At 39.8% G+C, this 13938-nt stretch overlaps 2 protein-coding genes across 2 annotated transcripts; one reads left to right on the forward strand and one right to left on the reverse strand.

Annotated features, from left to right (window-relative positions):
• Nucleotides 1-2318: 2318 nt before the first annotated feature.
• On the reverse strand, nt 2319-3164 carry triap1 (TP53 regulated inhibitor of apoptosis 1). Its single transcript, XM_024263031.2, has one exon. The coding sequence runs from the start codon at nt 2860-2862 to the stop codon at nt 2638-2640; it is 225 nt and encodes a 74-aa protein (XP_024118799.1). The 5' UTR covers nt 2863-3164; the 3' UTR covers nt 2319-2637.
• Nucleotides 3165-3280: 116 nt separating this feature from the next.
• LOC112140146 (transcription elongation factor SPT5) lies at nt 3281-13879 on the forward strand (the record flags this gene model as incomplete). Its single annotated transcript, XM_036211112.1, is given in 12 exon segments — nt 3281-3721; nt 3933-4026; nt 6608-6767; nt 6845-6910; nt 8820-8825; nt 11117-11128; nt 11211-11280; nt 12053-12121; nt 12370-12435; nt 12518-12548; nt 13434-13502; nt 13628-13879. Coding segments are annotated over 11 exon segments (888 nt in total), but the record flags the coding sequence as incomplete, so codon positions are not given.
• Between the last annotated feature and the right edge of the window lie 59 nt (nt 13880-13938).

Raw genomic sequence — 13938 nt, forward strand, 5'->3', positions numbered from 1 at the left:
CACCATTTGTTGCTAGGGTCAAAGAAATCTGCCCGGAGGCCTTCACAATCAGTTCAGTGGGCCCTGTAGCATAAAATAATTGTCGACCAAACTGTTGCTTCAACCAATCAGATTTGGAGTAGCCGATACGAAGGCCAGCTAGCAGGCGCACGGAAACGTCATAATTTTCACGAGCTTTGATTGGACAGCTCGCAGCTCGCTCTGGTTCTGCGTTATGTGCCGGACACAGGTGCCGAGGAGCGGCGTGTCAGGTTTGAAGATGTTACCAGTGGAAAGCGTCTCATCGTCTGATTTTTGGTGGAAAATGAATGTCTGGGTAAAGTTGTGGCACAGTTTCGTCTGGCACGGGTAAAGGAGTTCCGTGACTCCGTTGGTTGAGCCGGAGAGAAGCTGATACGAGGAAATCTACGAGGCCCCTGAACGCACCGCGGGCGCGTGCAGCGCAAAATCCTCGCGCGCACTACCGACAATATTATTTTCCAGACACAGACCAGATTTCATAATCACAAAAACTGATGTTTGTCTCCCTCCTGGACCACAAGAGGCTTCAGGAATACCAGAACATTTTCCAGCTTATCACAGCCACGGAACACTTTCCATCTGCGAAACGCATGGATTCTGCACGACAGAGTGATTGAAATCTTCTTGAGGATAGAAAGGATGGATTTTGTGTTTAAATAATCTGGATTTTTGGTGAGTAAAATTTTGCTATCTCCCTACATAATATTGAAATTTTATCAGGTTATTGTTGATGCTTTTGGTGTGTGTGTGGCAGCTGTACCTGCAGTAGAAGTTTTATTGCCATAAAATAGTTATTGAGGGTTGGATTGATTCAGATGGAGCACTACTGAAGGCCTAGGTGTGAAATACACGGCCCGCCACTGGGGTAAAGTAATCTAAGACTACGTTCAAAAACCCGAGTTCTTGTATGTGCTCTTAGCCCGCTGGACTGTCAGTACCCAATCCTAAAACCTTATTTGGTCTTATTTTATTTTTATTATTTGTTTTTATTTCATTTCTGTTTTTATGTTAATTGTATTTATGTTTAATTATTACGTTTTTTTACATTTTACACAAAATGAGTGATGTGTAAACCTGTAGAAAAAAAAAACTCATTGCAATTTAGCCCCCCTCCACCAGATGGCGCCCGCCTTGGCCGCCTATGCCCTGCTAGCGCATGGACTCAAAGTTGGAAGAGATTCAGTATGACAAGTCAAAGTGGTGTAAATCTGGTGAATCTCGGTTCAGGTTTTGTCAGTCTTAGCTCTATTCCGATTCATGAAAGATTTTTTCATGTTTTGGGGTCAAGTCGTTCACTTATTCTGACCAAATTCTTTAGATTTAATCTTTTAAAGTTTAAAAAATTCTAAATCATGATAATGGCGTCCCTCCAGAGCCCACATGTTGATCTGTTCAGAGGTGGACCCGCTGCAGAACCATAGAACGTAGAAACTGTGGACATAGAAGCCCCTCCCACCCTTGTGTTCCAAACAGGAAGTACCTGCCGGTCGCAAAAAGACCAAAGTCCCACAGACTTCTATAGTTATTACTCTGTCATTTTAGTTGTCAGAATAACAAATCTTGCTCGATCAGTTCCTCTTCTTTATGATCCTAATTTTTTTTGAAAGATATTCCTTTATCACAAGTTTTTCAAGTTATAAACTGACCAATCAGATGCCTCAGTGAAAGCATGTGGTGCTCGCTGGTCCCGCCTCCAACATTTGATTGACAGCTTCCTCCGAGCTTGTTTTCAGTGAAAGTGTGGACTTTGAATAATCCCACTCCTGATTGGGGACAGTAGTTCCTCTAAACATGTGACTCAGACCGACTTGGACCAATCACGGTGAACGAGTTCCAGTATGGCGGTAGACGTGTAAGGAAGTGACGGACGAGGCTCTGGCCAGATTTCACGAGGGCCGGAGGTGGGTGACGTCAACACCTCGTTATGTCCAGTAAAATTAAAAAATGTTTATGTGCAGAACTGAGAAGAGGCTGGCTAAATATCAGCCAATGACAGAGCCTGAGAGCCTACAAGACAAGACTCTGGGAAAAAACAAATCCTGACGGGAAAACTATAAATACTTTATTTACTTTTCCCTATTTTGTTTTTTTTAATGGATCAATAAAGTTTCTTAAGATATTTCAACTTTGCTAATATTTTGCCTGTTGCGTATAATACAGGAAAAACAGAACATTGTTTGAAATAAAACTAAAAGTGTTGCTTAAAGTATTGAAACAAATAAAATGAACTTTTAAATCCAGTTTCCCCATTAAAACCCCAGAAAAGATGAACTGATCCGATTCAGAAACAGAGACTATTTCATATCTGTTCTTCTGCGTTTATGAAACACCAACAGAAAAAAGCAGGAGCATTGACAGCAGCTGGAAGGGCGGGATCCATGTCTCTGCGGGTCTGGTCCATCCAGGATCCGGATCAGAACTTTGATCGCCTCAAAAAGTTGCCGACAGTTTGAAAGAAGCCACTCAGAGGGGCAGACGTTTGCCCCAACAAGCCGGCTGCAGAGAAGAGGCCGGCTCTGTGACGTCACTTCTCACGGCCCATGCCTGCGCGTGCTCGCGGCCCCTGGTGGTGGTGGAGGGGGAGTCCCGTTCGTTCCCGGTGAGGCCCTCCCTCCATCAGCTCTCAGGCTTGTCCTTGTTGGGGCCCATGAACTCCACGCCGTCCACCGGGATGTCCTTCTCCTTGATGGCCTTCTGCACGCAGCGCTGGTACCGGCGGAAGGTCTCCGTGCACGGGTCGCCGCTCCGGTCGCCCTTCAGGAACTTCTCGGCGAACCAGCGGTTGAAGCACTGGTCGTACTCCCGCTTCAGCTCGGTGCATGCCTCCCCGACGCTGTTCATGCCGCCGCCCCAAAAATCCACGCCGGACTCGGGCAGCGAGGCTTCTGGACGTGTTTTCAAACCTTCAGCTGACCCGACATGCGCACTCCGCCACTTCCTCACGAGGGCGAACGCGATTGGCTGATTTTTGAGGGACGTACAGCAGTTTTGGAACGTGACAAAGATGTGTTTAAAGACAGATGTATCACTCTGAGCTCAACTATAGTCTTTTTTTAAGTAAATGTAACACGACTTTTAAAAATAATTTTAGTTAAATTAATGAAGTATGTCGCAATATAGTCTGAATTGAACTTATCGATCATTTTTTTCTTTATTTTACCCTACATCTCCAAAATAAAATGTGATTTTTAAAGCACAAGATTTTTTATGTTTTTATTAGATATTATTTTTAATTCCTGATTTTTGATTTTACACTCTAAATGTTCCAAGTTTTAGTATTTTATTGACAAAAATTGTCGTTATGGGCTTTAAACAATCCAACAGGTTTCAATAACGCAATGTTGAGTATTCCATTAAAAGAAAACAAAAAAAATATTCATAATAAAATCGTAGATAGGCTGTGAATCAAACTGTATGTAAACCGATTATGATTATTAACATATTTTGGCTACAGTTCACACAGAATTTCTGACATGTCAGACGTGTGTAAAACGTGTTTGGTCTTTATTTTATTTTTTAACGGAGTGAAGTTCCTGGATAATAAACTATCGTTTACTTCAAATCTCGCGTGAATTGAATCAGTACTGAAGTCTCGCGGTTCTGTGGGAATGCGTCGGGCATCTTGGTAACCAAAATAAGACTAAAAAATTTGCCAAGCGTCAAATAACTGGATATAACTGGTTCTGTTATATTCTAAAAGGTAAATAGCAACTAGATGCACTTAAAAAAATCTATTTAAATGTAATATCTGCGAATTCTTCTAGTTTTTACTTGCGGGAAGTCTGTTAGCATGCTTCGCTAGGCTGGATCCTAGTTTAGCTTATTTCTGTGTTCGGTCTGAATTTAAGTTCAAACGTCGACTTCCTCCGGGTGGTTTTCTTAATTTCTGCGGTAATGCGATTAATTCACAGCCGCAGCATGTCTGACAGCGAGGACAGCGACTTCTCCGACAACCAGAGCGAGCGCAGCAGCGACGGAGAGGCCGAAGAGGCGGAGGAGAATGAGGTAAGCTAACGGCTCGCGGGGCTAACCGGGTAAACAGGGATGTAGAGCCCGGTCAGACTGCGGCTGCGCGGGCGGTGGCGCCCGTCTGTTTCCTCTCTTCAAAACTTTAATTAAAAACTTAAGGAAAACGTCTCATTGAAGATTTGATGGGAATATTGTAGCCTTTTCATGTATTACAAATAAATCACAATTTTGTAGACCTAATGTTAACCCTGATGCTTTGGAAAATCTCTTAGTTAACTCAACAATGTTGAGAATTTGTTCCAAACTTGTGAGATACTTATGTTGTTATGGACTAGTTGATTAATTACCACTTCTTCAGCAAACCTTCTGATTTTTTTATGTTTACATTTTTTTTATTGGTGTTCATCATTTCAGTTCCCAATAGAGAAGATGTTGCATTCTTGTTTTACACCTCTTATTAGTGAAATGTGGAGAAGTCCCATAAGGGAGGGTGACTGAGCTTTTTGTACTGTTATAAAAACATTCTAACAGATGTTTGACCCAAAGCCAAAAGAGCTTATATCTCTGAAAATGAATGTGTGTTCTAGAATATCAAATGCCTTGTTAAAGTCCAAAATGAGACAGAAACCTCGATCCTAAATCCAGTCTGCAGTCTGATAAATCCTGAACCAGTCTAATGGTATTGTGGATTGATCTTTTTCTCAATAAACACATTTGTGTCTCACTAATGACATCTTTTAGCTCTCTTTTAGTGTTTTTATATACACGTCATAATTTGTAATCACGGTCTAAGAAAGAAATGAGTCAGTGGTTGTCCAGAATTTGGTCATCTCTTCCAGGTTTGGGAGTAAGAATAATGACGCCCTGTTTCCCATTCTCTGGAAGTGAATCATGTGATTGTCATGTGATGTCTTTAAAAGCAAAAACATGAATTTTTCAAGATATTCTCAAAAGTGTGGAGATTTATCTATCAAACCTGTGGTTGCATCATCCAGTTCTTGAATCAGAATGTCTTCATCACAAGTTTCCTTAAAGGGGCCATACTAGGACTGTAACGAGTATCTGGGGGCTCGAATACTCGCAATCTGCTCCCGAAAATTTGAGTACGAATATTTGCAACGTCCAAGATCATTGATTTATGATCTTTATAAATATAATAGAGTGTACGTAGTAAAGTATTATCTGGGGCCGAATAAAGATTATATTAAAAAGTAAGAATTGTGGTTCGATTCGTGAATCGAATCACCACCTAAGCAATGATCCACAGCCCAAGGCCATGCCATGATTTTCTTAAGTCTTTCAGAGTAAACTATAACCATATAGATGATGGGATGTCAAACTCAATCACACAGGAGGCCAAAATCCAAAACACACGTTAGGTCGCGGGTCGAACAGGATAAACATTTATTGAACGCTCTAAAAATACATTTTTAAAACTTTAAAACTGTAACTTTTTAACATAATTATGAATAATAAAAAGACAGGAATATTATTCCAGAATAAATCAACTTAAACCATAAATTACTTTCAATAATTTACTCTTCATAAAAATATATTTGGTCAAAATTATACAAGTTAGAAATGAGCCCAAGATAACATCGGGTCATTAATAACAATAAAATAAAATGATCTGGAGGGCCGGATAGAATTACCTAGAGGGCCGGATCCGGCCCCCGGGCCTTGACTTTGACACGTGACTTAAAAGTTAAAAAGTTGTTTTTTCATGGTATGGTTAATTCTAAAGCTATTTACTGACCTGTAACTCTGTTAACACGGATTTGTCACTAACGGTTCAAGTGGTTGTGGTAGTTTCTTCAGTTTCACTTCTTCTGATTTCTTGTTACTAACATATAAGAAATCAAATCGATCAGAGAATGACTCTAAGTTGTGAGGCTGTCATTCTATGACATATTATTGAGATCTTCATTTTCTCTAATGACAACAACTTACAATCATAGTGCTGCATTTAGAGAATGTTCTTTTATTTTTTGGCGCTGTAATTCATAGAGGGAACGTTCTCAGCTGTGAAACATACACATATACATCTGTGTGAAGTTTTTTAACAGCTCAGTAAAGGAGGGAAAACTGTTGGGAAATGTTACAGACAGCTGATCTTTTTAAAGGATTTTATTCTGAATGAATGAATGAATGAATCAGGTCATAATACATGAAATAACATATCGCACAATAAATCACAAGTAGATCGCTTGAAAGGGAGTGGAAGGAAACGAACTTATATAATCCCACCCCGACTCGACCGTTTTATCTACATGAATTATCAATATCTGGTTCAGGATTTAACATCAAATATTAATACTACAAAAACAGATTCAGGTTATAAAGGATCATTAATATCAGTGATGTAATCAAGTTTCAAAGACCCAGAACCAGAAAATTCTATTTCTAATTATTAAACAATGAGTTACCAGGTTTAGAGTCTAGGAACAACAGATTTACAGAGGAAATATTTTTTTTCCAAACAGCTTGTAGAAACTAAAACATTCTTGCATTTGTGCAGTTTGTATTTTTGAGTTTTTCATTTTTCATGAATCTTAATGGATTTTTATTTCGTCATTTTAGAATATTTCAGTAATTTTCATAAACATTTGGTCATCAGGAGGAGACGAACAGCCCTGTGGGCAGCGACAAAGTAGCCGAGGAGGAGGGGGAGGACCTGGATGATGAGGACGATTATGACGAAGAGGAGGAAGAGGACGAGGATGATGACCGCCCCAGGAAGAAGCCAAAGCACGGAGGGTTCATCCTGGATGAAGCTGGTGGGGCGGAGCTTCATGGTGCACTTGCTGCTGCTGTTGAGGGCGGAGCTTAACTTTGTCCTCCTGCGTGTCTGCAGATGTGGACGATGAGGATGATGAAGAGGATCACTGGGCGGATGAAAGTGAAGACATTCTGGAGAAAGGTGAGATCCGTCGCTCTGAATGAACGTTTGAGATGAAAGTGAGGCTGTGGAGGACCGCCACTGATCCTCTCTGATCTGGGCTGATGTGCTAAAAGAAGTCAAATATTGACAAAATTCAAGACAAAAGTGTGTTTGCTGAAACTTGTGAGGATCGATGACACTTTGGTAAAAGTTTCAGTAGAATCGGATCCACCTCATAGAAAACACCCGCAGCAGATCCGACGAAGGCCTTTAACTCCGTCCTCAATCTGGTTTTGCGGCTGACTAGTCCAGGTGAAGCGGTCCGGGTTCTCTGTAGAGTTTTTCAGGTTCTGGAGCTGGTTCCTCCTCATTCGGCTTCGTTTTTTGTTTTCTCGTCTCCTGCAGGATTTTGATTTTTGTTCTGAAAAATCAGATTAGCTCCATCAGTTCCATCTTTCTCTTCGGCTGACTGAACATCCAGATTTTATGGCTCATTTCAGTTCATTGTTGTGAGTTTAAAGGTCCGTGGAACCAGTTTTGTGTGTAACTTTGTGTGTCTGTCGTGAGGAATGTTGCTTTCATAAAGAAAGTGTTTCTGTGAGCCTGTTAGCAGCAGCGATTGTGTGAACAGGTGTGTGTTTTACAGCTGGGAGGACTTTTGGTCCTCAGAGGATTTCAGTTGGTTGGTTTGTAGGACTGGATTGATGTAATCGATTTGGATCAGTCTGTATGGAGTGATTATTGTGCCACAATATTTTAAACAAAAGTCTCTGATTTGAAATCAACATTTTCTAAAATGCAAACAAAGTGTTAAGAATTCATTAAATTCATAATTTGCAAATAAAGATATTTAATATTTGGTTTCAAGAACTTTTTTTTTGCTTTTGAAAATATTTTGCAAATCAGCAGGATGGCATAACGTTACACATAACAACGCAAAATTAAAGAAGGCGAAAGTGAGATGAGACACAAAACATCTAAAACATTTGTGCTGCAATCGCAGAAATATTATTTGAAAGCAAAAATACATTTCAAATGCAAAAAGTATTTTTGAAATTAAAAAAATGTTTTTGAAACCAAAAAAAGAAGTTTGGTAATGCAGACATATTTTTGAAAGTTAAGAAAAAGTTTGAAACGTAAAATATTTTCTTAAAGGAAGAAAAAAGTTTCAAACACAAACAAACTATTTTTGAAAGCGAAAAAGTTTGCAAACGCAAAATAAAAAATTTTTTGAAAGCAAAATAAAAGTTTTCAAATGTAAAAATATTTTTTTAGCGAAAAAAGTTTGAAAATGCAGAAATATTTTGTGACAGCAAAACATATTTTTTCAAATGCAAAATTGTTTTTTGATAGCAGAAAAAGTTAAAAAATGCAAAAAATATATTTTTTAAAGCTGAAATAAAAGTTTTCAAAAAATGTTTTTGAAAGCAACAATAAAACTTTGCAAGTGCAAAAATATTTTAGGAATGCAAAAAAGGATAAGTTTGCAAACGTAAAAAAATGAAAGCAATGGAGAGTTTCTAAAAGCAAATATTAAATATTTTCATTTGCAAATAATTATGTTTTTTTCTTAACACTTTACATTTTGTGTGCAATTTCTGCTAGAGCTTCTCCGTTTGAGAATCCATGTAACACAATGCTATTAACAATTTCATTATGATAAATACTACATATTCAAAACGTATAGTAGATTATTAATGTATTTCTGAACAAATGTGTCTAAATTTGTAAACTCAAAATCGAAATGAATTGAGAGAATCAAAAGAATGAAAAAAACAAAGAAATCAAAATTGAATCATATCTGGAAGTTGTTATGGATACCCAGCCCGACTGGTTTGAACTGGACCCGATTCAGGAAGAGAACCGCAGTGTGATGTTTGTTTGCTGCTGTGATGTGTTCTGACTGCACTCTCTCTCTGTTCCTCGCCGCCATGATGGTGGCGCTCAGCTAACGGTAATCCTGTTTCTGCCTCTGAATCCATTAAACATCCGTCCCCTCGTCCCACACCGGCCTCACTGGGGATGCACGGTTTGAGGGTTCAGAACACCAAACCAAAACCTGTTTGAAGCTGGTTTCTGTTCCAGCTGCTGAGACAAAGTTCTCAGGTGGAAGTCAGAACAGCATCAGGATCTGAGTGGATGTTGGTGCTTCAGGAAACTGCTCACAGATTAGAGCTGCCACAGATGATTATTGTAAAAGTCGACTAATCGGGTCGTCCAAAGTACTGTAGATGTGAAGCACAGATGTTAACCATCATTAACTTTAAACTAACTAAAAATAAAGTCGATAAAGATGATGGTTTATTAAACTTTTAATGAATCTTGCAGCCTTTGTGCTTCATTAGCTTCTGGGATTAAAGTGAGATTAAACTAGAGAAGTTACATTACCCATGAAATTACTAGTGTGAAGGCTTTATGCTGAAAGTAGTTGCTAAAGATGCTGAAGCTTTTTGTTGAAAATGGTGACGCAATTGACTTTTGCTGAAAATGCAAAAGCTGTTTGCAAAATGTTAAATTTGTTAGAAGACTGGAAATTTACTATGAAAGAGCGCCGATGGTGACCTAAATTTGTAATAAAATTGTGAAAAAATTATTGATAAATGCTAATTTTACAAAAGTATTTAGTGTGTTGCTTAAATATGAGCTGAACTCAGGATTAGCCCAAACAGACCTCATAGATGCCAAGCTAGCCAGAAAAAGCTAGCTCGCTGCTTAAATACCGGCTAAACTCCAAAATAGCCCAAAACTCCTTAATAAACAAAATTAGCCAAAAACGTTAGCCTGTTGCTAAAATAGAAGCTAAACTCTAATTTTTTGAAAATGACTATAACAGATAAAGACATGAATATATTTAAAGGTTTGATGTTAATCTTCTTAAAATGTTGAACTTTGAAGACTTTCTCATTCAATTTCCTTTGGGGCGTATTTTGCTCAATATTTCAAAAACTATAAAGTTTATGAATACCAAAAGTACAAGCAGTAACGTCCTGAACAAGCTGAATGTTTTCATGCAAGATAGCTAAAATCACTGAAAATGTGATTGAGTTTTTACGTGTTAAAACCGTAGAGAAAGGAGCAGGAGGATCACTATAGTGTGAATGATGACTAAACATCCATTAAATGAGATTATCTTCTTAAACAAAGGAACTATTCTTCACAAAAGATAAAGTTTTGGTCTCATTAACTCAAATTTAAAAGAAGTGCATTTTTTGGTGCTGAACGTTCAACTTTACTAAACTCTGACTCCATCTAATATAAAATAACCCCTAATGGACTATTATAATAGTCGATTAGTCTCCTAACGGTGGCAGCCTATCACAGAGAGCTGTGATGCAGGGATCCGTTATCCGTGCATCCCCGGTGCTGGCCCTCCTCATCGTGACTGTTGAAGAACCCAACAGAAATATTCAGTCAGGAAGTCTCTGAACGTGTTTCTGTCATCAAAGTTCCTGAAGTTTGTTTTTAATTAAAGTTTCAAGAAATGATGCTGTACGCCTACGACTAAATGTTCTCCTCAAACTTCTCCGTGATGGTCTGAGTGAAGAAGGTCATCTAAAACTCCTCGGATCAGAACTTCTGTTTGGTATCTCTGTGGTTTAAAATCAGAAAGACGACGCCCACATTTCACTGACCTGTTGGTGGTTTTTAACTTCTCCTGAGCTGGATTCACTGTTCTGCCTCTTCCACCAAACATGAACTCTCCCTGTTCTGGTGGTCAGCTGGTTCCACAGAACCTGTAGGACCGAGTCATCTAACGGGTCTAATGAGGCTTAATTTCAGAACGACTGAAGACTTTGTCTGATCAAATCCAGGACGACCACAAGGGCAGAAACCTCTGGTCTCCTGGAGCAGCTGTTTTTGTCTGAACTGAAACCAGCTTAGAAGGAGAGAATCCGTCTGGACTCAGAACCAGTTTTTGGCTCCTGGTTCTCCTGGTTCCTCTTCATCTTCAGCTGTTAACACAGAGAGAATCCGTTAAACTGTAAAGAAGAGTCTGAACTGATGAAGAAGAGCAGTGTTTCTACTGAGGCGTCCTCGTCCAGCTCTCCATCGTCTCCACGCCCCTCCACCATTAATCACCTCGTCTTTCTGTTTAATTTTTCCCATCATGCTTTGTGTTGCTGCTGCCTGAATGCCCTGCTCCTCCATGCTCTCCTCTTCCTCCTCTCACCTGTATTTTGTTGTTTTTCTCCTTCCTCTGGTCCCCGTCGGCCCTCCTCTTCCTCACTGGTTGGTCCGGAGCAGAAGAGGCTGAAGGTAAGACTCCTTTCTGTGTTTTAGCCAAAATCCAACGAGGTTTCACCGTTTCTTCATCATTAAACGCTCCTCGACTCCTCAGTGTCTAACCTGGGCCGCGTGGTTCTGGAAGACGATCATTCTGGATCCAGACGGCTGCAGAACCTCTGGAGGTAACGGGCTTAGTGGTTGTTTCTCTCATGGGAAAACCTTCAGTGAAGGTTTATGTTCACCGCGCTGAAGATCAGCCTCAGCCGTCTGCAGGTCGACTGAATATCGGCGCGGACGTTTGTTATTTTGACATTTATCTGGATGTCAATATTATTGAGCTGGTTATTTTGTGTGGTTTTATTCTCCCATTAACAGAAAACATTTTTAAAATAAATTTTGTCTCGATAGTCAGATGATTACCTGGAACGACTGAAGATTTAACAGTCATGTTTTTCTCTAATTACATTTATCTGTTTAATTTATGTGATAAAACTTCAGGGATCTGTTCATTTATTTTCCTTTTATTTGACATTATTATAAGTCCTGTTACTCCCTGCACTTCTTGTTTTTATTTCTCCTCATCACAAAGATAAGTCATTTCATCTATGGTGAAGTTTTACTTTATTATGAGAACTCAGAGACTTATTTCACTTAAAATAAATCTTATGATAACTTTACTCCCTGCAATTTTAGGAGCTATTTATTGACTTTTATGTATTTGTTTTTTGTAAAACAAAACAAACTATTGGTCTTTTTTATTATTCTAAATGTTGATGCCAATAATTACATTTCAAATGAATGTTGGCTCCAAATATCGGTCGTCTGTCTTCTTGCCTATTAATAGTTGGTGCTGGTCCTGAAAAACCCGTTTGGGTCGACGTCTACTCCTCTGTTTGTGTCTGGAACCCAAACATCTCCGACTGATCCGCTGACTGATGTGTTGCTGTGTTTCAGGGACTCCAGAGAGGAGGCTCTGGGAGAATACTACATGAAGAAGTACGCCAAGTCTTCAGCGGGAGAGCAGTAAGTGACGACGCCTCGCTGGATCTGCGATTTCCTCAGAACCGCAGAAAAAAAAATAGAAATAACGGTTATCAGTATCAGCCATAAAAATAACCCATCCATGGTTTCATTCTGGTCGTAGCTCACTGACATACAGCCAGGAGATCACCAAAGTCTTTATGAAAGCTTCCAATGTTATTAATAAAATCAAAACTCTTTTGTCTTTTCTGGAGTTTGATGAGAACGTGACTAAAATCTGTTCTGTGCAGTTACTATGGCGGCACTGAGGAGCTTTCTGATGACATCACTCAGCAGCAGCTGCTTCCTGGTGTCAAGTAGGTGAACGCTCATCCACCAATCAGCTGGGAGACACCTGTAAACCCAGTTTTTTACACCTGCTCTTCTTTCTCTCACCAGAGACCCCAACCTGTGGACGGTCAAGTGTAAGGTGTGTAAACGCACGTCTGATGTCAAGATTTTTCCCAATAATCACAACGTGAGAGGAAGCAGGCCATGCTTTTATTTTGAAAGTCACCCGTTTTACAGCTGCCGTTTGGAGCCGGTTTCCTCCATGACTTTCCTAAGACCTGAAGTCGGTTTAGTGCCGGAGTGTCAAACTCAATCGTTCAAAGGGCCAACATCCAAACATGTCTGAGGTCACAGGACGAACAGGATAAATATTTATGGAACACTCTGAAACTACATTTTTGAAACTTTAAAACTGTAACTGATTAACCTAATTATGAACTAGATATATAGCATTACCTGTGATCATGCTAGTGTGAATGCTGGAAGATGAATTTGAACGCTGAAGATGGTAGTGCTGATAGCTGAAGATGCTAAAGTAAGAAAAAAAAACAAAAAAACTAAGGTTAGCCAAAACAGCTAGCATGTAGCTGAAATATTAGATAAACTCCAAAATAGCCTGAAAAATCTTAGTAAATGTCAAAATAGTCCAAAAAGCTGCAGAATGACAATTTTTAAAATGTTAAAACTGTAACTTTTTAACATAATTCTGAACAATAAAAAGACAGGAATATTATTCCAGAATAAATCAACTTAAACCTTAAATAACTTTCAATATTTTACTCTCCATAAAAATATATTTTGTTAAAATTATACAAGTTAGAAATGAGCTCAAGATAACATCGGGTCAATAATAACAATAAAATATAATGATCTGGAGGGCCGGATAGAATTACTTGGAGGGCCGGATCCGGCCCCCGGGCCTTGACTTTGACACGTTGTTTAATGAATCTGACGTTTTCGCTTTCAGCTTCCAGAAGTTTGTTACTCATCGGGTCTGATTAAAACGTCATTTCTCTCCGTGTAGATCGGCGAGGAGAGGGCGACCGCCATCGCTCTGATGAGGAAGTTCATCGCCTACCAGTTCACTGACACAGTAAGACGGTTTTTATGGATCACAAATCTGGGATTGAAGGTTCTACTGCAGATACTGAAGCTGGTAACTCATGTCTGCTCATGTTTACTGATCAGAAACACTAATCTTCATGTGACCTCCTTCAGCCGCTGCAGATCAAGTCGGTGGTGGCGCCCGACCACGTCAAAGGCTACATCTACGTGGAGTCCTACAAGCAGACGCACGTCAAAGCGGCCATCGAGGGCATCGGCAACCTGAGGATGGGCTTCTGGAACCAGCAGATGGTTCCCATCAAAGAGATGACGGACGTGCTGAAGGTGGTCAAGGAGGTCACCAACCTGAAGCCCAAGTCCTGGGTCCGTCTGAAGAGGGGCCTGTACAAGGACGACATCGCTCAGGTGAGGAGGTGGCTTCAGGACGGCGTCCAGCTGGTCTGTGCCGCTCTGACTGTCCGTGA

The sequence above is a fragment of the Oryzias melastigma genome, unplaced genomic scaffold (genome assembly GCF_002922805.2).
Source record: "Oryzias melastigma strain HK-1 unplaced genomic scaffold, ASM292280v2 sc00575, whole genome shotgun sequence".
Classification (NCBI taxonomy): Eukaryota; Metazoa; Chordata; class Actinopteri; order Beloniformes; family Adrianichthyidae; genus Oryzias; species Oryzias melastigma.

Coding starts and splice junctions, on each gene's coding strand:
- triap1 (XM_024263031.2), bottom strand. CDS start 2,862: ATGAACAGCGTCGGGGAGGCATGCACCGAGCTGAAGCGGGAGTACGAC.